This window comes from Lotus japonicus, chromosome 3 (genome assembly GCF_012489685.1).
Source record: "Lotus japonicus ecotype B-129 chromosome 3, LjGifu_v1.2".
Classification (NCBI taxonomy): Eukaryota; Viridiplantae; Streptophyta; class Magnoliopsida; order Fabales; family Fabaceae; genus Lotus; species Lotus japonicus.
The window spans coordinates 86,378,546-86,405,039 of NC_080043.1; the positions used below are offsets into that span (position 1 = coordinate 86,378,546).

Here is a 26,494-nt window from a genome sequence, read left to right on the forward strand (position 1 = left end):
AAAGAATTCAAAGTTTCAGTGGACAGAGGAATGCGAACAAGCTTTTACCAAATTAAAAGAATCATTGGCCACATTACCAGTACTTTCCAAGCCAACACCAGGCGTTCCATTAGTGCTCTATCTAACAGTTACTGACAAGGCGGTGAGTACAGTGTTGCTCCAGGAAGAGGGAAAAAAGCAGAAAGTTATATATTTCGTGAGCCATACTTTACAGGGGGCAGAGTTGCGGTACCAAAAAATTGAAAAGGCTGCATTGGCGATTCTGAAAACTGCGAGGCGCCTCAGGCCTTATTTCCAAAGTTTCCAAATTAAAGTTAAAACTGATGTCCCCTTAAGACAAGTACTTCAGAAGCCTGATTTATCAGGGCGATTGGTTAGCTGGTCAGTGGAATTGTCAGAATATGATATACAATATGAGCCAAGGGGCTAAGTCACAGTTCAAAGTTTGATCGACTTCGTGGCGGAATTAACACCCACGGAAGGCGAGAAGACTCAAGGAGAATGGGTCCTATCTGTGGATGGATCCTCTAATAACACTGGAAGTGGGGCTGGGATAACAATTGAAAGTCCAGACAAAATGATCATTGAACAGTCTCTAAAGTTCGAGTTCAAGGCGAGCAACAATCAATCTGAGTATGAGGCTTTGATCGCCGGCTTAAGGCTAGCCATTGAGCTGGGGGTCCAAAAGTTATTTATCAAGGGAGATTCGCAGTTAGTGGTTAAACAGGTGAAAGGCGAGTATCAAGTAAAGGATCCGCAACTTTCCAAATACTTGGAAGTGGTGCGCAGATTGATGATGGAGGTCAAAGAAATTAAGATAGAACATGTCCCGAGGGGACAAAATGAGAGGGCAGATGTGTTAGCAAAATTGGCGAGCACAGGGAGATTGGGCAATTACCAAACAGTCATTCAGGAAACCCTGCCTCGCCCGAGCATTGATTTGGTATAAATAAAGTTGAAAGCAGTCAAGTCAGTAAGTGAGGGCGAGCCTTCTTGGATGGAGTCAATCAAGATCTTCTTAGAAAATCCTCCAAAGGATGATGATCTGAACATTAGAGCAAAACGCAGGGAAGCCAGTTTTTACACAATGGTGGATGGTGAGTTGTATCGACGAGGAATTATGTCCCCTATGCTCAAATGCGTTGACACCAAGGACGCCCATGGAATAATGGCGGAAGTCCATGAAGGTGTTTGTTCAAGCCATATAGGCGGGAAATCCTTGGCGGTAAAAATTGTGAGAGCAGGATTTTATTGGCCGACAATGAAGAAGGACTGTCTGGAGTATGTTAAGAAATGTGAAAAATGCCAAGTCTTCTCTGACTTACACAAGGCTCCGCCAGAAGAATTAACAACCATGATGGCGCCTTGGCCATTTGCTATGTGGGGGACTGACATTTTGGGACCATTCCCAGTAGCGAAGGCACAAATGAAGTATATCATCGTGGCGGTTGATTACTTCACTAAGTGGATAGAAGCCGAGGCAGTGGCAACTATCACGGCCGCCAAGGTCAGGAGCTTCTTGTGGCGAAGGATTGTTTGTAGATTTGGGGTCCCCATGGCATTAGTAATGGATAACGGAACACAATTCACAAGTAGTGTTACCCGGGAATTTTGTACAGAAATGGGAATCGAGATGCGATTTGCCTCTGTAGAACATCCACAAACCAATGGGCAGGCTGAATCGGCTAACAAGGTTATCCTGAAAGGTTTAAAGAAGAAACTGGATGAAGCAAAAGGGCTTTGGGCGGAGGAACTACCAGGCGTTCTTTGGGCATACAACACCACTGAACAGTCAAGCACAAAGGAAACCCCGTATCGTTTAACTTATGGGACTGACGCCATGCTCCCAGTGGAAATTGAAAACCAAAATTGGCGAGTGGCTCGGTTTAATGAGAATGACAACGGGGAAAATTTAATAGCAAATCTAATCATGCTGCCCGAGGAACAACGTGAGGCTCACATAAGGAATGAGGCGGGAAAAGTGAAGGTTGCAAGAAAATTCTCAACGAAAGTAGTGCCAAGAAAAATGAGGGTAGGAGACTTAGTGCTCCGAAAAAATACAATACCCGATAAACACAACAAACTTTCACCCAACTGGGGCGGGCCTTACAGGATTATAGGCGATGTTGGAGGAGGAGCTTATAAGTTGGAACAACTAAATGGTCAAAAGGTTCCACGAACATGGAACGCCTCTCATCTAAAGCAGTATTTTAGTTAATAGAAACAACCAAAGGTGAATGAAGCCGCACTCTTTTTTCCTTTCTTTGGAGAGGTTTTTAATGAGGCGGCATGTAAAAAGAATGGAGACAATTGTTCTCATGTATGAAAGAGAAATGAAGATTATTTCAACAGAAGTTACTTTTTAATTTTTTAATTTATATTACGAGTTTGTGCAAAGTAAATCGTATCAAGGTATATAATACCGCGAATAAACCTTTCGGAATAAGAAAGTATCGCCATCCAATATTGCAAGCCTTGGCAATTCTAGTGGCCACTAGAAACCAAGCCGCGTCGAAAAATCGACAAAGGTATATAGACCTAAGTAACAACAAAAGTTGGTAACAACTCAAGATAACAACGACTGAACTTAAAGCTGTCTTCATTAAAGGTAAGAAAAAGGGGCGACGCCCGTACATGATTGAGAATGATGACAAACAAAAGGGCAAGGCCCAAAGAAAAAATTGACTTAAACAAAATAAAAACAAATTACAAATTCAAGCTACATTATCATTGTTGGCGTCGTTTCCCTGGCTTGCTCCAACTTGAGGGTCTTCCTTCTCTTGATCCTTATCCTTGTTCCGCTCATTCCTATCCCCGCCATCATTTTCTTCTTCTTCAGACTCACTTTCATCATTGAATTGAGGAAGGAGGTCGAGGCTAATGTCGTCATCACCAACCACTTGACCATCCTTGATCTCCTTCAGCCACCCAATGCGGAAAAGATCAAAGCCCGGCTCAACCACACTAATCTGCTCTTTGGCCGCCAGAAAGCCTTGAGCAAACTGAAGAGAAGCACGCCCTAAGATGGAAGCATTCAGGCGTTCGCACTTCTTTTCCAGTTTTTGGCACTTGGCTTGAACAGCAGTGTGCTTATCATTGATGGCCTCTTTTAGAGACTTGGTCTTCTGAAGAAGCAGGTCAGAAGCCGCCAGATCAGCAGTTAACTTAGTGCACTTTTCCTCAGCAGATGTCAGCTTCTTATTGGCGGTCTCAGCATCAGCCTTAGCTCGCTCATAGGCGGTTTTATAATCGGCTACCTTCTTCTCGAGACGATTCTTGGCTGAAATCACTTCTTTCACGCACTGGGCCATTCCCGCCACAGTGCTGGCGGCGGAAAGTGCATGAAATATGGCCAAGGAAGCAATGTTGGGGGGACCTTGACCGGAAATGTCTTTGTGGACCCGATTGTCAAAAGTACGGGTCATGAAGTCCAACCCGTTGAAGTGAGGATCATTTAAACTCAGCAAGGGGGGAGGAGCCTCGCCACCAATGGCTGAGCTAGTGCCAGCTTGGCTAAATGGAGTTGGCGGGCGGTTAATCAGCAAGCTTGAATCCTGGTGAGGTGGCGGGACAGCGTCGTGTCCCTTCTTTTTCTCTGCAGGCTGCCTTTTGGAAGCCTCGCCAGCTGATTGATGAGAAGGTTTACCACCAGCTGCACCTGAGGTTCTTTGGCGTTTGGGGTCCCTGACGTTATCAGAGCCCGAGGCATCTTCATTCTTTTTCTTCTGTTCATTATCGGCGGCCCTTTTCTTGGCCGCCGCAGCAGACTGGGCGAGGTAGTCCTTCAACTTCAATGGGTTAGTGTCAACCTTGCCTTTTCCCATCGTAGCTACATGGAAAGTATTAGTTAGATAAAGCACATGCACAAAAAGAAAGGCAAGTTATGTGCAAGATTATAAACTTACTAAAAAATTGATTTAAAGTGCCGGATTTCGACGCCTCAATCAAGTCATGACCAGAGATTACTGGTAGTGTGCGAAGGTAATCGGCGATGCCTTGCTCAGATTCATCCAAGGCGTCATATGAAACGGATATTTTCCGGCGAGGGTTTTTTGTCCAGTAAAAAGGGAAGAGGGGATTATTGTCAGAATCTCGGAACAAGTTCTTTATCTCGGGCGACTCCATAACTTTGAAATATTTTTTCTGCCATACTTTGTAATGGCTTTTAAGGGCGGTGAACCGGCTCATGTTCTTACGGGCCAAAAGGGGAACCCATTTCACCGAAGTCGGTTTAGTGGTGACTGACTTATAAAAAAGGAAAAATAAGGGGTAGGTCGGAGTGAAACTCAAATGTTCACAAAGAATTTCAAAGCAGCGGATAAAACCCCAGGCGTTGGGTTGGAGTTGGCAAGGCGCCACATTTAGAAAAGAAAGAATGTGACATATAAAAGGCGAGAATGGAAGCTTGATATTCAAGTCTAAGAAGAAATAACCATAAACAAAAAAGAAATCAGGCGATCCATCGGCTGGCTCTTTGCGCAAAAGAACGCAATCATCCTCGCCACATGGAAGAACATTCAACTGAAGGTCTTCATTATTGGAGGTGGCGGGGTTTATTTTCGTAAACCCTTAGGCAGATATTCGAAGCGAATTAATGCTCCCAACGCTGCTCCAGATAGAACGCCAGAGACACTTATCTTCAACTAAATGCGCGTTTGAGCGCCATTCAGGTGAAGACAACTCTCCATTAGAGGAGAGAATTGAGTCTACGGAGCCGGCGGGACCGGAATCCTCGTGAGTGGAAGGCGAGGATTGAATTTCGATAACGGTGGGGGCAGAAACTTCCCCCTCCGTAGAAGGGGAAGTGAGTTCTAAAGAGGAAATGCTAAAGTTTTGTGTCGACATACTGGGTAATTTCATAAAAATAAAAAAGAAGATGAACAGGTCCAAACACAAAAAAAAAAAAAGAAGACGCACAGTGTCAAGAAAAGAGAAAGGGGAAGGACTCACCGGAAGAAGAAGCGGAGGATTGAGTAAAGAGAACGTCGGCGATGGGGGAGCACCGCGCAATGACGACGGCCGGAGTGAGCAAGGTTCACCGGAGAACAAAGAAGAGAGGGAAAGCTGCGATGAAAAGTTTTCAGAACAAAGGTTTCCAGAAAAGTGAAAAATGAAAGGTGAAAAGGGTATTTATAGAAGAAAAAGGAAGAGAGAGAATGAGTGGGAAAGATTGTGAAAGGTCGTGGGATCGTGGGATTTGAAATTTGAAAAGGTATGAAACGAAAAGACATAACTCCTCGAGACGCACAACTGCATTTATGGCAAATGATAACAAAATCCCGGAAAAGAAGGATACGTGCGTCAGTTGAAAAGACGTGATTGACGGGTGTGATAACGGCGATGTATCAACAAAGATAAGAATGGCGACATATAAAGAAACATGAAAATGGCGAGAACTCATAAGCAAGAATGCGACGACAGGCCCATGACTACGAAGAATGGCGATATACTGTAAAGACGTCTCGACTCGAGGAACCTAAGTCTCATGTCTTGGGGGCATGTGGACTGGGCGGGACACAAAGGAAGGAACAACGACACAATTATCAGAAGAACGAAGTAAATGGTAAAAGCAGGCGACGAAGCAGCATATAAAGACATTTCGACTCAACTTACTTAAGTCTCATGTCTTGGGGGCATGTGGACTGGGCGGGACATAGTATCCCTTATTCCCGCCCAAATCAAGCATTTAGATAAACGAAAGCAGCCATGGCGGGGTTTGTGGAACAACGTCGAAGCCCGCCCCTCTTTTGGATGGGTCCACGCGCCAGCTGGAAGATTCCTTTAGTTTTGTCTTATATGTATAGAGGCTTGGGCCCCGGTTGTCAGACCTAAGTACAGTGAAAGTCCACGTTATGATCATTCCCTCTATAAAAGGAGAGGTCAACCCCTTGTAAAAAGCACCTTTTTAACATTTAATGAGAATATTCCTTTTGTGATATTTTTAGTACTCTGCTAGGGTTTACTTTCTGTCAGTTTCCGACGTCAGATCTCCCTAGTACAGAACAATTTGTAATAAACTAAGGAGAAAAAACTTCAGCTCTTATTACAAAGGGAAAAAGAATTCATGACAGCAGAAACTTTTCTCTGAACAAGTCACAACATCATCCAAAGAGTTCATATTGTATTTTGGTCAAAAGATAAAAGATGCAGCAATCAGTCATCAGTCCATATTACTGAAAGTTCCCCAATACATTTACAACCCAGATTCACATGATTCGTCTTCAGAAATTACAAATCCATTAGAAGAATGGAATGACAACACTGCAGTATATCTAGTCTAGTTTACATGGCCATTGAAATTTCCAGTTAGCTCCCAATCCCTTATCATAGTCAGATATATGTTATTCATATGGAGATTTAAATGTTTTCACAAGAAATCTTCTAAAGATGTAGAACTGAATATAGAAATCCTCCTTCTCTTTCTGCTTTCTAAAATATCTTGTGAAACAGAAAATCTATCAAGCACAGATCTAAGAGCTTGATGTACAGAGCCAGCTAGAAACTGCCGGTACTCGGCATCTTCGAAGTTCTGTTCTTTGCAGCTAATTATCACAAAGACATTCTTCATCCTGCCTCCCAAGGTTGCAATCTCTGCCCTCATTATCATAAGATGAAGTGCATCAAGTGCTTGTCTTATATCAGACAATAACCCAGGCTTATATTCGCAACATAGCGATGCCCGAATTGAATAAGGGAAACCATTCAATCCACCTTCTTGTTCTTCAACTCTTATTTCATCATTGTCCTTCGGTATCATTAAGCCTTCACTAGCTTGTGCTGCATTTGTTTTCAGCTCTTTCAAATGTGTAATTACCTCAGCCAGCAAGGAGGCCTTGTCCATCTGAATTCAAAAAAAGTGTACAAAGAAAAACTAAGATTTTCAAGCTATGAATGAATAATGTAACTTATTTATCTGTACTGATATGAATTCAAAACTCAAACTATGCGTATAACTAAGTTCCCCAGTTAATAACAAGTTCTTCTCTTCCCTTCTTTTAGGAAGGAAAATTGAAATTAAATCCTTCAAAACAAAACTAAATTAACCAAAAAAAGGAAGAAGCAAGACTTGTAATCTTTTACTCACACATTGGTCCAAAATATGGTCATTGACTACCTGATATCCACTCCAATTGTATGAGCATCCAAAAAATCTTTTAATACAGTTCCAGATGCATTGATTAAGAACATAATTGTTTAATAAGTATCACTTCCAGTTAAAAGCTTTAGTGCTGATGCATGTGAAACAAGGCTATTCTTTTATTCCAATGACCATAAAAGAGGGCAAAGGGTACATCATCAAAATATGAGCAAAACCAGCATTGACTAATTGAAAATAAACCAAAATTAAAAAACTGGTGATGGAGAAAGCAGCATGTTGAACTTGAAACTAACCTTGTTAGCACCTGGAATCACAGTGCGAAGGGTATCAAGATGTGCATTAATTCTTGCTCTCCTCCTTCGCTCTGCTTCACTATGGTTCCTCAAAGCTTCAATACTTCTCTCAGGGGACACACCCTTTCGTTCCAATTGCATAGGGGCCTCAACGAGCTCTCCCTTGTCCCTATCCAAAACCAGAGACGAAGATGAAGCATACCCACTTCCAATTACCCCTGAGCTCACTTGAAAATGGGTAAAAGCTTCCATTTCCATGGCAAAAAATCACAGAACCCAAGAGGGTGTCTAGAAGAGTATACTTTAGCTTTGGCTGTGTTGTGTTTGTGTTGATTTATGTTGTGTAGTTTCTTGTATGAGGAAAATAAGGCTAAGATTGTTACTTGTTAGTGTTTGGGACAAATTGAATGATGAAATGGGAAAGGGTTGAGAGGTGGATGCCAGTGGAAAGTGAAGTATCTGTGTCAGATGTGTATGTTATGATGATGCTGATGATGACAGGAGTGGGTGGGTTTGATGAGATCCAGATAGTACAGCTTCTGCTACGGATTACCTCTTATGGTGGGGGGCTACAACTATACACTTTTAAATAGTGCAACTTCTTGTCCCTTTTCTTTTAAGATTTAAATATCAACAAAATGGATACACATGATGATTCATGTTCTTGGATTTGCTTTTGTCAAAGAAAAAATCTCCTATTGAGACAATTGTATTCTTTTTTTAGTGAGACAATTGTATTTGATACGGTACAAATCACCTTTAAAATTCTGTTCAGATGTATAAGTTATTATGAGTGATAAAATTGTAGATGAGTTCAACTCTTATTGTTATTATAGGTTAAGATATACCTCCCAAATTATATACTTTTACGAAGATACTTATAGATCATCTATCAACACAATTTTCACATTAAAATTTATAGAAATTGAACACAAAGTCATATAAGAGAAAGTAATTCATTCTTACTAAATAAATTGCTAGTAGTATTTACTGCAGCTTGATCCTCAACATAGAGAAAATAGATAATGTTACCCTTTTATAGAATTGCATAAAGTTTAAGAGTTTCATTTATATAATTCTAAAGTTTAAAATAATAAATTAAGGTGAATACGTGAGGAGTAGAATACACGTTAGAAAACTATTTGTGACTTAAGGTATTTACTATTTATGTTTATGCTAATGGTATATTGACTTTCTTCAAATGCTTAATGGTATAAATATTCCAATGTTATCTTTATATATACGACACCATCTCAAATAGACAATGATGCAGAGTAAATAGAAATGGAAATACTAAAAAGTAGTCACTAGATTTAGCAGAAAGTCCAGTCATGGGATATTATGTCCAATTTAGTGGTCCATGTTTTGAAATTTGATTTACATTTCAAACTTTACCCTGCGCTGTAAATTACACATGATAAACTTCAAAAGAAACTCAAATATCTAGAAGAGTGCCTCATGGAGTACTGAAAATTTCACTGTTGGATTAGTTTGTCGTGATTAATATGAACCAAATCAGACTTTTTTTGGAACGGAACAATATTGTTTGTCCACACAGTGACACAAACAAATGAACCCTCACGAGTGCATTTATGAATGTGTTTGAATAATGACAAATGCATATTCTAGCACATTATGAAGGGAATCTTATGCACGAGTCTTCATAGTCTTTGAAAGGATATAATATTATTCATTGTTTGCCATTACCTCAATGCTTTTGGGCTCATTCATACCAATATAGAACTGCATTAGCACTTATTGAGATTTTTTTTCTCCCTTTTTGGGTTTGAATCAAGTATCATCTACTGAATTAATTTTATTCGAGTTAAATAAAACCACTATAAACGTCAAAGCCTTTTTACCAAGTATTTAGCATGACAGCATGACTGAAATATGTGCTTAAGCTATAACAAGTTATGTTAGTTAATCTACACGTTTGGTGATAGCAATAATTGGGATTTCTTGTAATTTCTAAATTGCCGGAATTTGCGTTTGCGTCTCTTTCGCGTCTCTAACGCACACTATGGTTGAAATTTCTTTCGGAGTTATGCATAATAGTGAGATTTGTGGGGGAATGTGCTGGGTTTTTTAATGAGCAACTATGATCTTTAAGATAGACAAAAGGCAATTTTAGATGTCACCCTTTAGAGTAAAGAGGTAGCTACTTACTTTTTTTTATAGTCTAATCACCGCTTTGTCTATCATTTTGCTTTGACAATGGAAAAGCAATCCATTATCCACATCACCGATTGTGACACTAAACGCAGTTTTATTTGAATACGGCCACTTGGATTCACACTCATTTATGAAAGTGGCACTAATGTTTCCTTTGTCACCTTATTTTAGTCATTCTATGGTTGTCCTCAACTTTCCACTAAGGCAAAAATGAAGTTAAAGGTTGCTAATTTGGTTCAATGTACATAATTTCATCTTCTCGATGATTATGTGAGAGTTGTAATGATATTGGGCTTTGTCAACAACTATTATTAACCCTAAATAGATGCATTAATACTTTCAATTACTAATTTAGATATTTGTTATTCAAGAATGTTCTTAGTAAAAGAATGTGGTCACTTGTATGCGTATGACTATCCTTAGCTTAAGGGGATCATTTGTAACATTAATCGTAAGTTCTGATGATGAAGATATCCAGAAAATTGAAATATTGCTCTGCACTAATCTTTGTTGATTTTATTTTCTTTGAATTTATTCTAGTTCTAGCTTGGAAGAAAATTTCTAACTATTAATTGATGCTTTCATTCTCGTTCTTCATGCCTCCTACTACAGTTCCACACTTCCACTAGTTTTGTCTGATGTACAAACTTTCATACTTGGCCAACAACCTTCAAGGTTCAAGCTAGGATTGAATCCAGACAGCATACCCTCACATTTGTTATTTTTGGTTTCACTCCTCAACAGTCAGCCACCCCCCATTTCACCACAACCCCTTACCCCACATATAAATGCTTACCCCTTTTTCTTCTTTTTTTTCGCTTTGAGAAAAATTATATTTGCTGACAAGTTGAGCAAATAATTCGAGATTGAAAGCATGAAGGAGATGGAAAGCATCAAAGGATTTGCTGACAAGTTATTAAGCATAACAAACAAAGTGCAAATTCTTGGTAAAGATTTTTCTGATGAAAGAATAGTGCTAAAGATTCTTGTCACTAAGTCTGAAAAAAAATTCAGCATTAGAGTCAAAAAGACCTGTAAACATACACCTTGATAGATGCTTTACAGGCAGGTGAGCAAAGAAGAATTACGAGACATGAGAAGGTGGTACCGTGGTACAAGGTTCTATTAATATGGATGCAAAAAATTCAAGAAGTGGCAAAGACAACAAATAGAAGACCCCAACAAGAAGCAATGTGAGATTTCCCCCCTTGTCCTCAATCATCCTCAAAGATGTTGGTGGAGGCCGCATGTCGAGTTCATAAAATCTTGCAATATGGGACATATAGAGTGAAAACCGAAGGAGACTACCACGAAATAACAAGATGAAGTATTTTTTATCACAACGTGCTTGGCTACAAGCAATAGTTCAAGTAAATCATTGTTAATGGGAATTTTTGTGCAAACCATATAACCAATGACAAAAACTATATAAAGGGCTTGGCAAAACTTTAGTTTCCAAAGTAACAATTGATAATGATGATTTCATCTTTTTACATGTTTGAATCATATCACCGATGTTTTATTTGTCCCTGACATTGATTAAAACTTGCTTAGTGACAAAAATTCAATGTAATTAGTGCTTTGACGTATTTAAGGTGAAAATAAAAGCCAAAAGGCATGCTCTGATGGCATAGAAGAAGGTGATGGAAAATGAAAGCTCACAATTGCAAAAATAAACTACAGAATATGCGAAGTAATAATAAAAGAATATCCCATAGGATATTATGCCTATTTATCTCTAACAATTTCATCACTTAAAACATGTTAGGTACTTTTTACAGGGATGAAAAAATTGACTCATTTCTCATTGTTTGTATCATATTCTATCATTATCATGTCCCCTCAAACACGAAAAAAGGGTGAGAAACTATCCTACTCTTATCATATCATGCACTTGTATCATACCTTATCCAATTCTAACCAACAAGCTAGCCCTAAGTTAAGTGTGGGTCACGAGTAGAAACTTTCCTCATAATGACCTGGGTCGGAAACTATTTATACTTACTTGTTGTATTCACAACAAATTACAATTGTGAAGGAGTGGTCATTAGCTTTTAGGACATTTCATGAAGTGACAAACTTTCAAAATTACATATATACGACTATTACAGGAAGTCAGGAATAGAATAAATGAGAGCACCGGATTTAATGTATTAGGGGAGTAAGGTAACCCCCATATCTTTCTTCCAGTTCTTGAGGCAAGTCATGATGGTCAATTGTCACAACTCACAAATGGCTCAAATCCTAGATTAGCAAATGTCCAGATTTAGGTACAACTAAGGACAATCTCATGCTGCTATAAAATATATCTATTAATTAAACCACTTATGAGGCCTCAGGAGAATCCTAGTCCATGAAATTGGAGTAACATGCCTTAACGACAAAACTATGAATTTCATTTCAATAGACTCTTTTAGTTTGCAGAGGGACATACCAAAAGTACAAAAGGCCTTTTTTGTGTGAATAAATTAACCAAAGCCTTTTAATTTGTGGTTTGTTGTCTTACATATGTTTATTAGCTATTTATATGTTGTCTATATTGACCAATATATATATATATATATATATATATATATATATACAGTTACACACACACACATATATTGTCTATTAATGTCCAGAAGATTGTACTAAACAACAATGCTTTAGTGTTGAGCATTAGCAGTATACAATCAGAGAAAAGGAGCACTCATGCATAAGATCAATTCTAATTTCTAAGCATCGAAGTCACCTTTCTGGGATATTTAATAATTGTGGAAATAAATCATGTCATGCCAAATCATTAAAAAGAAAGTTGAAACTATAAAATAGATACTACACCTCAAGCATGAAATACAAGTTAGCTGCATATAGTTAGCATTGTAATACATTCAATCAGTTAGTGAAAAGAGAGATTCAGTATATGATCTCTCTCTCTCTCTTCTACTCTATCTCTCTATCAAATATAACAAGATAAAAATCATTTCGCAAATATTTCAGTCAGAAAAAAGATTTATAATTAAGTATTGAAAAATAGATAGGAAAATATAATTTTAGAAACTAAGTTGAAGTTAGATAAAAACATTTCGTAAAGTAATTAGATAAAATCATTTCGCAAATATTCAAGTAAAAAAAGAGTGTAAAAACAATGAGGGTGAAACAATATTTAATAGCTTCTTCTTATAAAAAGAATAGAGAAAAAAACCAGATTATACTTTACCTCTTGGAGAAGACATAAACTAACATATCTATCTAGTTCCAATATGAATCAAGGGTTCGACTGCCGCATTGTCTCCTATTTTTCTTCTAAAATCCAAGAAGAAACTCAAGAATCACCTAATTCTGGACTAGGTGATCTCTCTGTGTTTAGAGCAACTCTTAGCTCTTAAACTGAATAGGAGGCACTGAATGTATCTTTCTGACATTGCTACACTGACCCTTTTCTCCATTCAGTTGATCATTTCCATTCAAGATCAGATCTGAAGTTGTGGAACTTTAAAGGATTTTGAGAACCCATACCAGAAACTTGGCTTGAAGGATTGTGGCAAAGATTGTTGATGGAAGATAACCCCTTGATGAAGACAGAGAAGACCCTGATAATATCTTCAGGCATGAGCAGAGCATCCTACCACTTCCAATCTGAATGTAAAAGACAAGAAATGGGAAATAGGAACAGGGTTATTAAGTGGAAAATGAATGCAAAGTCAAATGAATAAAGATATATTATCATGGCAACTATCAGTAAAAGAATACAGTGTTGATGAGATTCCTAATTTATCTTTGATAGGTACCAGAGGTAAATAGAAAAGCAAACAAGATAATGATGTATGTATTATCAACTATGCTGGAATTCTGATGAATTCAAAACCAGCTTGAAGGAATGTACAATCAAGAAAAATAATAGAAATGGACTACAGGCAGTTCTGAGGCTACCTTCCCCTACCAATTCACAGTCAGTTTCTGCCTAACTCCCTCTGCTATCTCCTTGGTTATATTTACCTCGCTTCCCACTCTTTCTCTCTCATTCACACACTCACACACTCCTTGCTTAGATAATTCTACTCGAGAGTGAGTGCCACTTCAGCATGGTGGTTTCCTCTTGGTGGGGATTTAAAGTATTCCCTATCCTACCCCTCCTTTCATACACTGCAGTGATCCTTGGTCTGTTGGTAACACCTTGGCCCCTGTCATTTTTTTACTGGTTTGCATCATCACACCCCTACCCCTCAAAATTCTCCTTGTCCTCAAGAGGAATGATGAAAACTGTGCTTTCATGACAATCACAGGTTACCAAAAATTCTTCAAGTCAGGCAGGTCCTTCCACATCACTAGAACTTCCTGTTCTTCTTGCAGTCGCCGCCTGATATCTACAACCTGTTCTGGCTCAGGTTGTAATTCCCAGTCATCAGTCAAACAAGAAAGGAGTGGTTGGCTCTGGATGTTTGTCTTCGTTGTCCTTTTTAGCAAGAAAATGTGAAATACTGGGCGTACTTGGCTTGTCTTAGGTAGTTTCTTTTCATAGGCCACTAGATTGATCTTAGCAATTATCCCATAGGGTCCATAATACCTAGGACTTAGCTTTTGGTTCATCCTCTCCGCCATAATTTTCAGTTTGTAGGGTTTGAATCTTGAGGTACACCAGTCACCATGTCTCCCACTTCATATTCAATTTCCCTCCTCCTTTTATTTGCTTGCTGCTGCATCCTGTTCTGAGCTTTAATAAGTTGCTCTTTAAGTTCTTCCAACCATAAAGAGCCTAAATGGAGTTGTTTTAATAGAAGAATGATAGTTTGTGTTAAACCAGAATTCTGCTCACCCAATCCACTTTGGCCACTGCTTGGGTTTTTTCCCTGTAACACACCTGAGATAAGTTTCTAAACATCGGTTCACAACCGCGGTCTGCTCATCTATCTGTGGGTGATACGCAGAACTGAATTTCAGCTTGGTTCCAGCCAGTTTAAATAGCTCAGACCAAAAAATGCTCAAAAATATTGTCTCTATCTGAAACAATAGGTGTAGGAAAACCAACAAGTTTTACAACCTCATTTACAAAAATCTCAACCACTTCTTTGGCTGTATAAGGATGAACTAGTAGAATGAAATGAGTGTATTTGGTCATCCTATCAACAATAACTAATATAGTGTCTGATAGGTTCAAGCGGGTTTATTCAAGAAGAAGGGCTCAGGGATAAATATTAGTTAGTAAGGGGACTTAATTGTAATAAGCTGTTAGGTTGTTAGCTGACAGCTGGCTACAGCTGGAGCAGTTATAGTTAGTAACAGTTGTTAGTTACAACTGAGTAGTATAAATAGTTATATTACTTGTTGAGGAAGGCATTGAAGTTAGAGGTTCATTTCTGATTGAGGAATCAGAGAGAGATCGAGGGATCTCTAGGTTGAAACCCTAACCTTGTGTTCTTCCCCAATTTCCCAGTTTTTCCCAAATTCTCTGTAAAATCCCTAGATTCCCAGTCATAGCTCTATTGAGCAATTGCATTGTAATCATTTTTCAGTTCAATAACAATCCCTGAATTTACCAGTGTTATCACTGGTATCAGAGCACCATTCTTGGAGCCTGAGGGTGAACCCACGCGATTTCTGCAACTCTGAATGGTTACGACAAGAACCATGGCAAGAAGCGATGGAAGCTGGAGCCAGGAGAGAGATGAATTGCGACAGGAAACAGAGGGCTTGCGCACTCGATTGGAGTTGACTGAGGCGCGAACCAAGGTGGCAGAGGACCTCATCGCGTCGCTGCGAGCCAGGCTGGAGGTTCGAGATCGCGAATCCGCTGGAGAAGACGAAATCGAAGGCAGTAGGAGCAGAGAGGAACGAGATCGAGTTCCTAGCAAGAATCGTTGGAGGAAATTGGAGATTCCAATTTTTTCTGGAACTGATGATGTAGGTTGGACACAGAAATTGGAACGTTACTTTGCACTGAGGGAAGTGACTGAAGAGGAAAGAATGCAAGCAACTATGGTGGCATTGGAGGGTAGAGCACTCAGTTGGTTCCAGTGGTGGGAGCGATGCAATCCATCACCTTCATGGGAAGCTTTCAAGCTGGCAGTGGTACGAAGATTTCAACCCTCTATGGTTCAAAATCCTTTTGAATTACTGTTATCTTTGAAGCAAGTAGGATCTGTAGATGAATATGTTGAGGAGTTTGAAAAATATGCTGGAGCTTTGAAAGAGATTGACCATGATTTTGTGAGAGGAATTTTCCTAAATGGACTCAAAGAAGAGATTAAGGCTGAAGTGAGGTTGTTTGAGTTGAATACTCTTGTTGAGGTTATTCAAAAGTCTTTATTGATTGAACAAAAGAACCAGGTTGTTACTAAGAAGAGTGGGGGGTTTGTGAGATCTGTAGGTTCTTACAGAAGCAACAATTACAATAAAACTGTTACAATAGAGCCTCATAGCAATAGTGAGCATAAACAGGACAATCCTGTAGGAACTGCTAGGAGTGGGCCAGTTCCAGAAGCTGGTAGGACCAGGGTAGAGGGTTACAAGCCCTTGACTGCTGCTGAAATGAAGGAAAAGAGGGAGAAAAACCTGTGTTTCAGGTGTGATGAACCCTTTACTAGAGACCATAAATGCAAAAACAGGCAACTTAGGATGTTACTCTTGGAAGAAGAGGAGGACTTGGAGGGGGGAGAATTTGAGGATGCTCTATCTGGAGAGTTTAATTCTCTGCAGTTGTCCCTCTGTTCAATGAGTGGGTTTACTTCCCGCAAGTCTTGGAAAATGCAGGGAACTGTCAAGGACCAAGCAGTGGTGGTTCTCATAGATTGTGGAGCCTCACATAGTTTCATTTCTAAGAAACTGGTTGGAGAAATGCTGTTACCAGTGGAAAACACCCCAGATTACACAGTGGAAGTTGGTGATGGTTATAAGATTGGATGTAAGGGGAAGTGTTCTGATCTGAAGTTGATGATACAATCATTAGAAGTCACTCAAGACTTTTACCTGTTTGGCCTCAATGGTATAGATCTGGTGCTGGGTTTAGATTGGTTAGCTAGCCTGGGTGATATTAAAGTTAACTTCAGCAAGATGAGGTTGTCCCTAAAGAAGGATGGTCAATGGTTTACCCTGGAAGGTGATCCATCTCTGACAAAATCTGAGTTGTCTTATGGAGCACTCATGCAGATTTTGAGGGAGGAAGGGGAAGGTTTGCTGGTTCACTGTGATAAAAAAGCCACAACAGCACAGGATGACAGAATTATTCCAGCAAGTTTGGCTGCAGTTTTGGCCAAATTTGACTCAGTCTTCCAAGATCCTCAGGGCTTACCTCCAAGGAGAAGGCATGACCATGCCATACAACTGAAAGAAGGTGCTGACATACCAAATCTGAGGCCATACAAGTGCCCTCACTATCAGAAAAATGAAATAGAAAAATTGGTGGCAGAAATGTTGGAAGGAGGGGTCATAAGGCCTAGTATTAGCCCTTATTCCAGCCCTATCATTTTGGTGAAGAAGAAGGATGGGGGATGGAGATTTTGTGTTGATTTTAGGGCTCTTAATAAAATCACTGTTCCAAATAAGTTCCCTATTCCTATTATAGAGGAACTTTTGGATGAAATTGGAGGTGCCAAGGTGTTTTCCAAGCTGGACCTGAAATCAGGGTACCATCAAATAAGGATGAAGGAAGAGGATATAGAAAAGACAGCTTTTCGTACACATGAGGGCCATTATGAGTTCCTTGTTATGCCGATTGGCCTCACAAATGCGCCCTCTACATTCCAAGCCCTTATGAATGAAGTCCTCAAGCCTTATTTGAGGAAATTTGCCTTAGTATTCTTTGATGACATTCTGATTTACAGCTCAGATTTATCATCCCATTTTGAACATTTACAGTTGGTCCTATCTTTGCTAAAACAAAACTCTCTCAAGGCAAATAGGAAAAAATGCACTTTTGGCCAGTCAAGCTTGGAATTTTTGGGCCATACTATTTCCGGAGCTGGTGTGGCAGCAGAACAGACTAAGGTGGAAGCCATTAAAGATTGGCCAATCCCTAAAGATATTAAGGGGTTGAGAGGGTTCCTAGGGCTCACTGGTTATTACAGGCGCTTTGTGCATAACTATGGTAAGATTGCCAGGCCCTTGACTGATTTGTTAAAAAAAGAGGGGTTCAAATGGACACCAGCAGCCACTGAGGCTTTTGAAGAGCTGAAAACAGCTATGATTAACCTTCCATTACTGGCAGCCCCTGATTTTTCCAAACAGTTCGTGGTGGAAACAAATGCTTCCAGTAAGGGCCTTGGAGCTGTTCTCATGCAGGAGGGCAGGCCATTAGCTTTTTGGAGTAAAGGCCTATCTCCAAGAGCACAACAGAAATCTGTGTATGAGAGAGAACTCATGGCACTTGTCCAGGCCATACAAAAGTGGAGACACTATCTCATGGGAAGACACTTTGTCATCAAAACAGATCAAAAGAGTTTGAAATTCTTGAATGATCAAAGGTTGTTTACAGATGAGCAATTTAAATGGGCAGTGAAGTTGGTGGGATTGGATTTTGAGATTCAGTACAAGCCTGAAAGTGAGAATTCTGCAGCTGATGCACTTTCTAGGAAGATGATGTACTCAGCTATTTCTGTCATTTCTACAGCTGATAAGGATGAATGGAATTCAGAGCTTCACCAAGATCCTAAGCTTGCTAAGTTGATTCAGGAACTTCTCATCTCTCCTACTTCCCATAGTGGGTACAGTTTTAGGAATGGATTCCTGTTTTACAAGGAGAGGCTGGTCTTGCCCAAGAACTCTAATCGGATCCCTATGATTCTTTCTGAATGTCATGAAACACCTATGGGAGGCCATTCTGGCCATTTCAGAACCTACAAGAAGATAGCCAGCTTCCTTTATTGGGAAGGAATGAAGGCTGACATAAGGAAGTTTGTAGAGGAATGTGATATATGTCAAAGGAACAAGTATTCTACCTTAGCTCCCGGAGGGTTGCTGCAACCATTGCCTATTCCTACTGAAGTTTGGATGGACATTTCCATGGATTTTGTGGGGGGGCTACCTAGAGTTAGAGGCAAGGATACCATTTTGGTGGTAGTGGACAGGCTTTCTAAATTTGTTCATTTCTTTGCACTAGGACACCCTTATACAGCCAAGGATGTTGCTTTGATTTTCATCAGAGAGGTGGTTAAGCTCCATGGTTTCCCCACGACTATCATTTCTGATAGGGACCCCTTGTTCCTCAGTCAATTTTGGAAGGAGATTTTCAGATTGGCTGGCACGCAACTGAAATTGAGCACCTCATATCATCCACAAACCGATGGCCAAACTGAGGTGGTCAATATGTGCTTGGAGACATACTTGAGGTGTTTTTGTGGCCCTAAACCCAAGCAATGGCTGGACTGGTTATCCTGGGCAGAATTTTGGTTTAATACCAATTTCCATGGTTCCGCAGGAATGACTCCATTTAGAGCTTTATATGGGAGGGACCCTCCTATTCTTCTCAAGGCTGGAGCTATTCCTTCAAGGGTGGAGGAAGTCAATCAGTTGTTTTTGCACAGGGATGCTATCTTGGAAGAGTTGAAAGGGAATTTAACTAAGGCTCAGAATCAGATGAAGGTGCAGGCTGATAAGCATAGAAGAAATGTGGAATTTAAGGAAGGGGACTGGGTATATCTCAAGCTGCAACCTTACAAATTAAAGTCTCTAGCTTCTAGACCCTTTGCTAAGTTAGCCCCAAGGTTCTATGGACCTTATCAAATTCTGAGTCGGGTGGGACCAGTAGCTTACAAGCTAGAGCTGCCACCACAAGCTAGAATTCATGCAGTTTTTCATGTGTCTCTCTTAAAGAAAGCTCTGAAGCCAGATCAGCAACCTCATTCCCTACCTCCTATGCTCAATGAGGAGCTGGAGTTGGAAGTCACACCTGCTGAAGTCATAGCTACCAGGGAAGATGCTTTTGGCAACTTGGAAGTACTTGTGAGCTGGGACACTTTACCCACTTGTGATAATTCTTGGGAATCAGCTGCCAAGATCCAGGAACTTTTTCCTTCTTTTCCCCTTGAGGACAAGGTCAAACTTTTAGGGGGAAGTATTGATAGGTTCAAGCGGGTTTATTCAAGAAGAAGGGCTCAGGGATAAATATTAGTTAGTAAGGGGACTTAATTGTAATAAGCTGTTAGGTTGTTAGCTGACAGCTGGCTACAGCTGGAGCAGTTATAGTTAGTAACAGTTGTTAGTTACAACTGAGTAGTATAAATAGTTAGATTACTTGTTGAGGAAGGCATTGAAGTTAGAGGTTCATTTCTGATTGAGGAATCAGAGAGAGATCGAGGGATCTCTAGGTTGAAACCCTAACCTTGTGTTCTTCCCCAATTTCCCAGTTTTTCCCAAATTCTCTGTAAAATCCCTAGATTCCCAGTCATAGCTCTATTGAGCAATTGCATTGTAATCATTTTTCAGTTCAATAACAATCCCTGAATTTACCAGTGTTATCAGTGTCTTTCCCCATGGCCTTTGGGCTGTTTCTCCTTTTCATTGCAGCTTCTGAAAATGCTACTGCAACCACTGCCTATCGTGCTGCCTCTTCAGCTTCTGCTTCCTCAACTGCTCGAGCAGCAACTGCAGCTGCTTAACCTTGCTGTTGTGGAGTCATGGACCTTAACCTTGCTATTGAAATATCTATCTGAGATTTCGTCAGGATGTTGGTCTCATCCTTCTCAAGTTTCACAGAGGCTTTCTGCCTCCCAGGCAACAATGACATGGATAAGTGTGTTGCTCTCACATCTGAGCAGGAGCTGCAGGTAATAATATCATTAGTGTAAGTGTTTTCCTCAAGTTCAAAAGCAACATTAAAGGGCACTTTGCTTAGTTGCTTCAATTAGATCATACCATGTTCTGCTGTCATCATATACTTTTCTATTTAAAAAATAAACAAAAAGAAAAAGATATAACATATAACAATGTTCAGATACATTAAACATGGGAGTTAAGGTCCATAGATCGATCTATAGTCTAAAACTTGCTATTACCTAACATGAAACTCAACGCAAAAGGAATAAATTTTGGTATACAATATCTATATATGCTAATATAGATAGAAATCACCAATATAGAGCTTCTGTCAGTCAAGAGATACAGAAGTAAGCGGGGAGGATCCGATAAGCTTACTTGAGTGAAAGAGTTATCCAGCATCTGATATAAAAATTCAATGATATCACCCAATACATCAAAGTAGAAACACTATGTCTAATAACTGTTCGCCTCAATTATCCCTTCTGGAAATTCTTTCCATGTTGGCATCTTCCTTATTGTCACTTGCTTCAAGAAAAGATCCTCTCCTAAAGTTAACTTGACAAAACCCGTTAAACATCATGTGATTTTACATTTTAGCTGATCCAGAGTGAAAGCAAATATTTAGCAAACCTACAACCCCTTCAAGTGTGTACTACTAACATAGATTTGTCCAGAGTCATTTCCATCAATAACGATGGAAGAGGGTACGCAGTGTGGAACATGAATGGATATAGGAGAAATGCATACTTTGAATAAGATGCTTTGAACCATTTTACTCCACCTCAGTCCCTGCATACTTTGAATATACAAATCAAGCCCCTGTCTGTACAAAAGAAATGCATCACATAAAGTTCAAAATTAGATGGAAGGAAACAACCCCTATGATTTCCAAAGACAGTATGATCACCTTCACACTAATATCAACTTTGTTGTTCCCAACTGACTTCCCTTCTCGAACAGCAACCACCTCACCTCCTTGAGGCTTTGTTTGAGCAGTCGTAGGCAGTAAAATCCCACCGACAGTCTTCTCTTCGGCATCCTTAATTTTTACCAGTACTCTATCACCCAGTGGCTTAATAGCAGTGCGCTGTATAATGAAATTACCAATCAGGTCCATGTAGCAATATGTGTGTGTGAAAGATACTATCAATAAGACATGTTCAATTACAAATGCCACCAAGAAAAGAAACTTAAAAATTATATTACTCGCGAAATAATGATAGAAAGTTGCATCTCTCCTAGTGAATGAAAATGATAGATAAGAGAAAATGAAAATAACTGGTAGTTAATTGGTAGTTAATTGATGAGCATTGTTCAATTGCTCTCAAACATATAACGAAATGATAACTGTTTGCAAAGAGAAGTTTCACCAAACCCATAACACTCCCAATAAACAAGTGAACAAATACACGAGCACAAAAAAGAACTCTACAAATGTTAATATAGACTTTCTGCAGAACTGGACAAATCAATTTACCTTGGGGGCGAAGACAGTAGCAGCTTTGAGTGAAAGTGTCAACTGAAGAGCTGAAGGTCGAAACCCTTCAAGGGATGTGGCAAGTTCTTGGCAGAAATCGTTGATGCAGTGAGCTGAGAGGTCGCCATTGGAGTGTGTTGTTTGTTGTAGCTGCTCATTGCTCAACAAACGAACGAACTTGAGGTTTATCATCAATGATTGGGTTTTTAATTTGATATAAAATATAGCCTAGCTTGTGACTCAATTTAGATGGCAACAGTGAAAGAATAATCGCTGGGAGAAGAAGATCTTAATTTAGGATCTTAAAATAACATCTTGATCTAACAAGATCTCACGACTGGAGTAGTCCTACATGACATTAAATTTTACCACTGTACCTTAACTCGCTACTCTCAAAAGTAAAGTAAAATCTGAATTATTAAAGCAAAATATGCATCAGGACTGGGTATCTTAAATCTTATGTGGCAGTACGGGTCCACAAAAAGTGAGTCAAATCCCAAAATAAGATCTCCTTGCTAGAGCATCTCAAACAATACTCAATATATTTATATTATTTCTCACACAACGTTGGGCTAGTCAAACAAGGCCCAATGTTCTGGTCCATTACCGACTGAGCTGGTCAAAGAGCTTAAATATATATTCCCCATTTCAGCAAAACCGTCATCCTTTCTCTGGTCAAGTCCTTCATCTCTTCACCCAAAACGCGATTCTCTCTGTGGCCCTCTCCATCGCACCCCCTCTCATCTCCTCCATCACCATACCTCTGATCTCCCATCTGGACCCATCCAATTCCTCTCCATGTCGCGAATCCTTCAATGGAGTGGTACACCCGTGACGGACATGGCAGATATGCGGCTATGAAGACACGATGAAGACATAATGACAGATCTAGGGTTTGATTTTATTTTTTATTTTTAGGGTTTGATTTTTTCCATTTTCTGAAGCTGATCTTTGTAATCAGCATTTGTATAACATTCTTGTTAATGAAAGTGATTCAGTTTCTTTCCCTCCCTATTTTTCACTTTAGTTCTAGTACTGAATGAGAAAAAATACTATTTTGTTTAAGATCTCAGCTTTGAGAGTACCTAGGCTAAGGCACGGATCTTAGCAAAAGCTAAGATCTCATGTCATGCAGGATAGCTCCAATTGTGGGATCTAACAAAAGCCGAATTTTATTTTAAGATCCTAATTTAAGGACTCTAAGGGTAATTGCAGGTGAAAAACAAGGTTCGAACCTTGAGGGAAGATAATTTGTATTAATTTACTAATAACTAACATTTGCCTGTAAAAAAGATCTTACATTTGAGGTGGTCGATTGCACTATGAATATGCATTTTGGCATTGAATATCGCCAAATGCACCTTTGGGTCAGAGTTGCTATTGTGCAAATCCAAAATTAGGGTTTTGAACTTGTCAAACACCTCCACAGTGATGACTATGAATTATGCTTGCTCCTTCTACTGTGATAGTTGATGCTTGATTCGAAGCGGACCTAAGGATCTTGATCAATTACTTTCGTAGATTAAGGGATTCACTAATCATTCATGACAAGAGAAGATTCTGGTGAGATGAGGAGATATAACCATTGATATGATCATGGTGGAAATATGATTGATCGGGCAGACCAAGAACAATTAGATGGTACGATTTTCAAAATAAGAAAAAATCTCACTTTTGTTGGTTCGAATTTTCAGCTGAACATACACACGCTAACTCGGTTGAGTAATGATTCACCCACATTCCACTTTCTCTTACATATTATTTCCACTTTTTTTTTTCTCTACATTTTCTATTGCATTACTTATCATATCACTTATTTACCTCTCTTTTCTTCATATTTAAAGAGGTGAAGATAAAATGAACATGTTAACAAACTATTATTTTAACTCAGGCGACAAAGAGTGCATTGTTGAGAATTCAAGTGCGGAGTTGGAGTCCCACATTGGTTAAGTATGAGTGAGGAGAAGAGTTTATAAGAGATGTGACTCATAAACCTAATGCCTTAAGGTTTTGGGTTAAGATGTGACATCGATATCTCTTAGTGTTTTGCTCCTCGGCTCATAGGCCCCCCTGTCTCCGTTGAATTTAAACTTTAGATTGAAAGGAAAAAAAAATCAAATTGGAATGGGTTTTTGCTACGGTAAAAACCTAAAATATATCTACTCTATCGCTTTCCCAACGATGGATCTAATTCTAAACATGATATAGTTGCTTGCATTATAAAGCCATACCAATCATTTAATATATTTGGACAATTCATAGTTTATGTACTTGTTTACCGTGATATTTGGTAAACAAACATCTTTCAAGTTCGACTGGAAAAAGTTTAAAGTTTTGCGCATTAAGGGTTCTTTTGGGAAAACGTCTTGCCAAAGCGTGTGTGAAGTTGGGTTTTTCGACAGTCGTGTGTCGAGGGATAAAAAGAAGTAAAGATTCGAAGACGAAACACAAGACAATCAAAATGCTTGAAAGTAAAATTTACTAATTGAAAAAGCTTTACACAAAGTAAGATTGATAAACTCGATAACAAATCCAACAAAAGCAATAACAGCAACAAATTCGAAAATCTAAGTGCAGGAATCATAAATGGCTGGTTCGTCAACGTACTCCTCCATGATCACGTTAGGCTCGTTGAGTCTCTTTGATGCAGACATGAGAGCTTTTTGAGTGATTTTTAGAGATGAGTTGGGAACCTCTTTTTTTGAATTGGATTCTCCTATTTATAGAGTCTCATGTTCCGCATGTCCTTGGCGGTTTTCTTTCTTCTGGATGGGTTAGTGGGTCTGATTCCCCCCCACGATCTGATGCTTGTTCTGGAAGTTCTTTGCATAGCGGTGGAGATCGTGTTCTTCAACTGTTTCAACCGCTTATTGACCACGTACTCAGCCATCGTGGTGAGAAACTGACTCAGTCAATGTTGCACATGTTAAATGTGCCCGTGTTTGTAGCAACGGTTACCAATGTCCCTTTGTCGAATTCGACTGCCTCTTTAACTTGGTGTTTTTTCCTTTCATTCCTTCAGTCCATGTTCGACTGCCTTGTGCGCTTTGGGCCAAATATCTTGGGCCAACAGTACTATTATCTTCAACTCAGCTCTAACGCATTATTAATTATTGGATTATTAGTTCATATGGGATTTTTTTAAAGAATCACTCTTAAAAAATATTCCGGGAAGAAAATCTACAATACCAACAAAAAAGGTTCACGTCAACACCAGAGACAGTTTTTCTTTAATGCATTATATTATGTGACTTATAGCATTAAGTATTTAAGTTAATAAGTTAATTGATTCGCATTTCAAAGCAGAAACCAAAAAAACTGATATTGAAATGGCAATGTGGAAAGAAATGGCAATATGGAAATGCAAGTTAACTAGAGCAAGCAATGAGCTGGATTGCATGATTTACCTGAAGCGTCTTTTATATTATTTGAGACCGGCGATTTTGACATGCGTGCACGACCGTTATCACTGCAAAATCAAAAGAATTTGAGCTTAGGTTGAGGTGAATAAATTTTGGAAGAAGTTATTATAAATAATTTTTGTGATTTGAGATATAATTTTGAGAAAGATAATCCTTTAATGTGGAGTAATGTTATATCTCTTACAAAGTTACAGGTCATTTCATATACTAAATTATATTAAGTAAAAATTAAATTTTGCGATTCTGATGTTAATAAGATCCAATTCTTGACCAAGTAGATGAAATAGATGTTGTTAATACATGAACTTCTTAGGATTAATTTTAACCAATTAAAATTGATTTTATAGAATTAACTATACTTTTCAAACACCCACAAAGCCATGTCGACATAAAAAGATGAAATCAACAACAGCATCATTCTTTGTCAAGAATTAACCAAACTTCGGAGACAAAAATGGAGTTATCTTTAGGTAGTGTTGTGCAAAGGGAAGTAAAAGATGGGCAGCAAAAGTCGCAATCGTGATGGGCATGCATGAGACAAGAGGACAGTGGACATATGAGAAGCCATGCCATGCAATCTTTCTCATTTTATCAGTAACATTCACTTTAACATTTTTTTAAATACTTTTTAATTAATTGAAAAAAATTTATATATATATCGCACGGGAAGCTTATAAACTTGGATCGCCAGTTCAAGTGTGAAAGAGATCCCCTTCTTTTATTTATGCTTCCTCGTATTTAAATGCAGTTAGCTAGTCTTACTTTTATGTTAATTTTCCTCGTGTAACAAAAAAAAATTAAAAATTAAAAACAATGATATTCCTCTTATAACAAAAAAAAATAAAAGCAATCAACACTTCATTTTTATTTTCAATGAATCTCACTTAAGCTGTCTTCGAATGATGGCTCAAGCGATGAGAGTTAAAAAAACACATAAATTGAGTGTGAGAATGTCTAGAGATCAATCATTCAAACCAATGAGAAAGCAAGAGGATCATTGTTTCTGTTTTGTAAAGTTGCAACTAATAGTTTTTTTTATCCTCTTTTCCTACTTGTATTGAGTCGAATTACCCGTTTAGACTTGAGAATTGAGTGTTGTTAAGGATTTTGTTAGACTACCCACAATGGTGTTGAAAGTGGGTAGTTGAAAGTTGAAATGAGGTTTTAATGGTGTTGAAAGTGGGTGTTGAAAGTTAGAAGGAGGAGAGAGGTGTTGAAAATTTTCAACACAGCTGAAACCTGCCCTCGGTGACACGTGGCACGGCCTGGTTGGCGAATGCCACACACGCGCAGACAA

The 26,494-nt window shown here is 39.0% G+C and overlaps 2 protein-coding genes across 3 annotated transcripts; both read right to left on the reverse strand.

The window, feature by feature from the left end:
- Nucleotides 1-6,018: 6,018 nt before the first annotated feature.
- Nucleotides 6,019-7,965, reverse strand: LOC130746857 (transcription factor bHLH30-like). The gene is made up of 2 exons (XM_057599609.1): nt 7,393-7,965; nt 6,019-6,841 (listed from the first exon to the last, which is right to left on the reverse strand). Exons 1-2 carry the CDS (start codon nt 7,648-7,650, stop codon nt 6,368-6,370), a joined length of 732 nt encoding a protein of 243 aa, XP_057455592.1. The 5' UTR covers nt 7,651-7,965; the 3' UTR covers nt 6,019-6,367.
- A 4,736-nt stretch (nt 7,966-12,701) lies between these two features.
- On the reverse strand, nt 12,702-22,032 carry LOC130746858 (20 kDa chaperonin, chloroplastic-like). 2 transcript variants are annotated; one of them, XM_057599611.1, is made up of 5 exons: nt 21,776-22,032; nt 21,206-21,385; nt 21,046-21,087; nt 19,990-20,300; nt 12,702-13,185 (listed from the first exon to the last, which is right to left on the reverse strand). In XM_057599611.1, the coding sequence occupies exons 1-4, from the start codon at nt 21,965-21,967 to the stop codon at nt 20,223-20,225; spliced, it is 492 nt and encodes a 163-aa protein (XP_057455594.1). In that variant the 5' UTR covers nt 21,968-22,032; the 3' UTR covers nt 12,702-13,185; nt 19,990-20,222. The 2 variants fall into 2 exon arrangements, with proteins under 2 accessions (XP_057455594.1, XP_057455593.1); XM_057599610.1 differs by having other exon boundaries at nt 19,990-21,087.
- Between the last annotated feature and the right edge of the window lie 4,462 nt (nt 22,033-26,494).

Excerpts from the sequence above, each read along its gene's own strand:
- LOC130746857 (XM_057599609.1), bottom strand. The coding sequence starts at position 7,650 with ATGGAAATGGAAGCTTTTACCCATTTTCAAGTGAGCTCAGGGGTAATT. Across the intron at positions 6,842-7,392 it reads TGATTCCAGGTGCTAACAAG|ATGGACAAGGCCTCCTTGCT; the intron begins GTTAGTTTCAAG and ends TTTTGAATTCAG.
- LOC130746858 (XM_057599610.1), bottom strand. The coding sequence starts at position 21,967 with ATGATAAACCTCAAGTTCGTTCGTTTGTTGAGCAATGAGCAGCTACAA. Across the intron at positions 21,386-21,775 it reads CTACTGTCTTCGCCCCCAAG|CGCACTGCTATTAAGCCACT; the intron begins GTAAATTGATTT and ends TTCATTATACAG. Across the intron at positions 21,088-21,205 it reads AAGTTGATATTAGTGTGAAG|GGACTGAGGTGGAGTAAAAT; the intron begins GTGATCATACTG and ends CAAAGTATGCAG.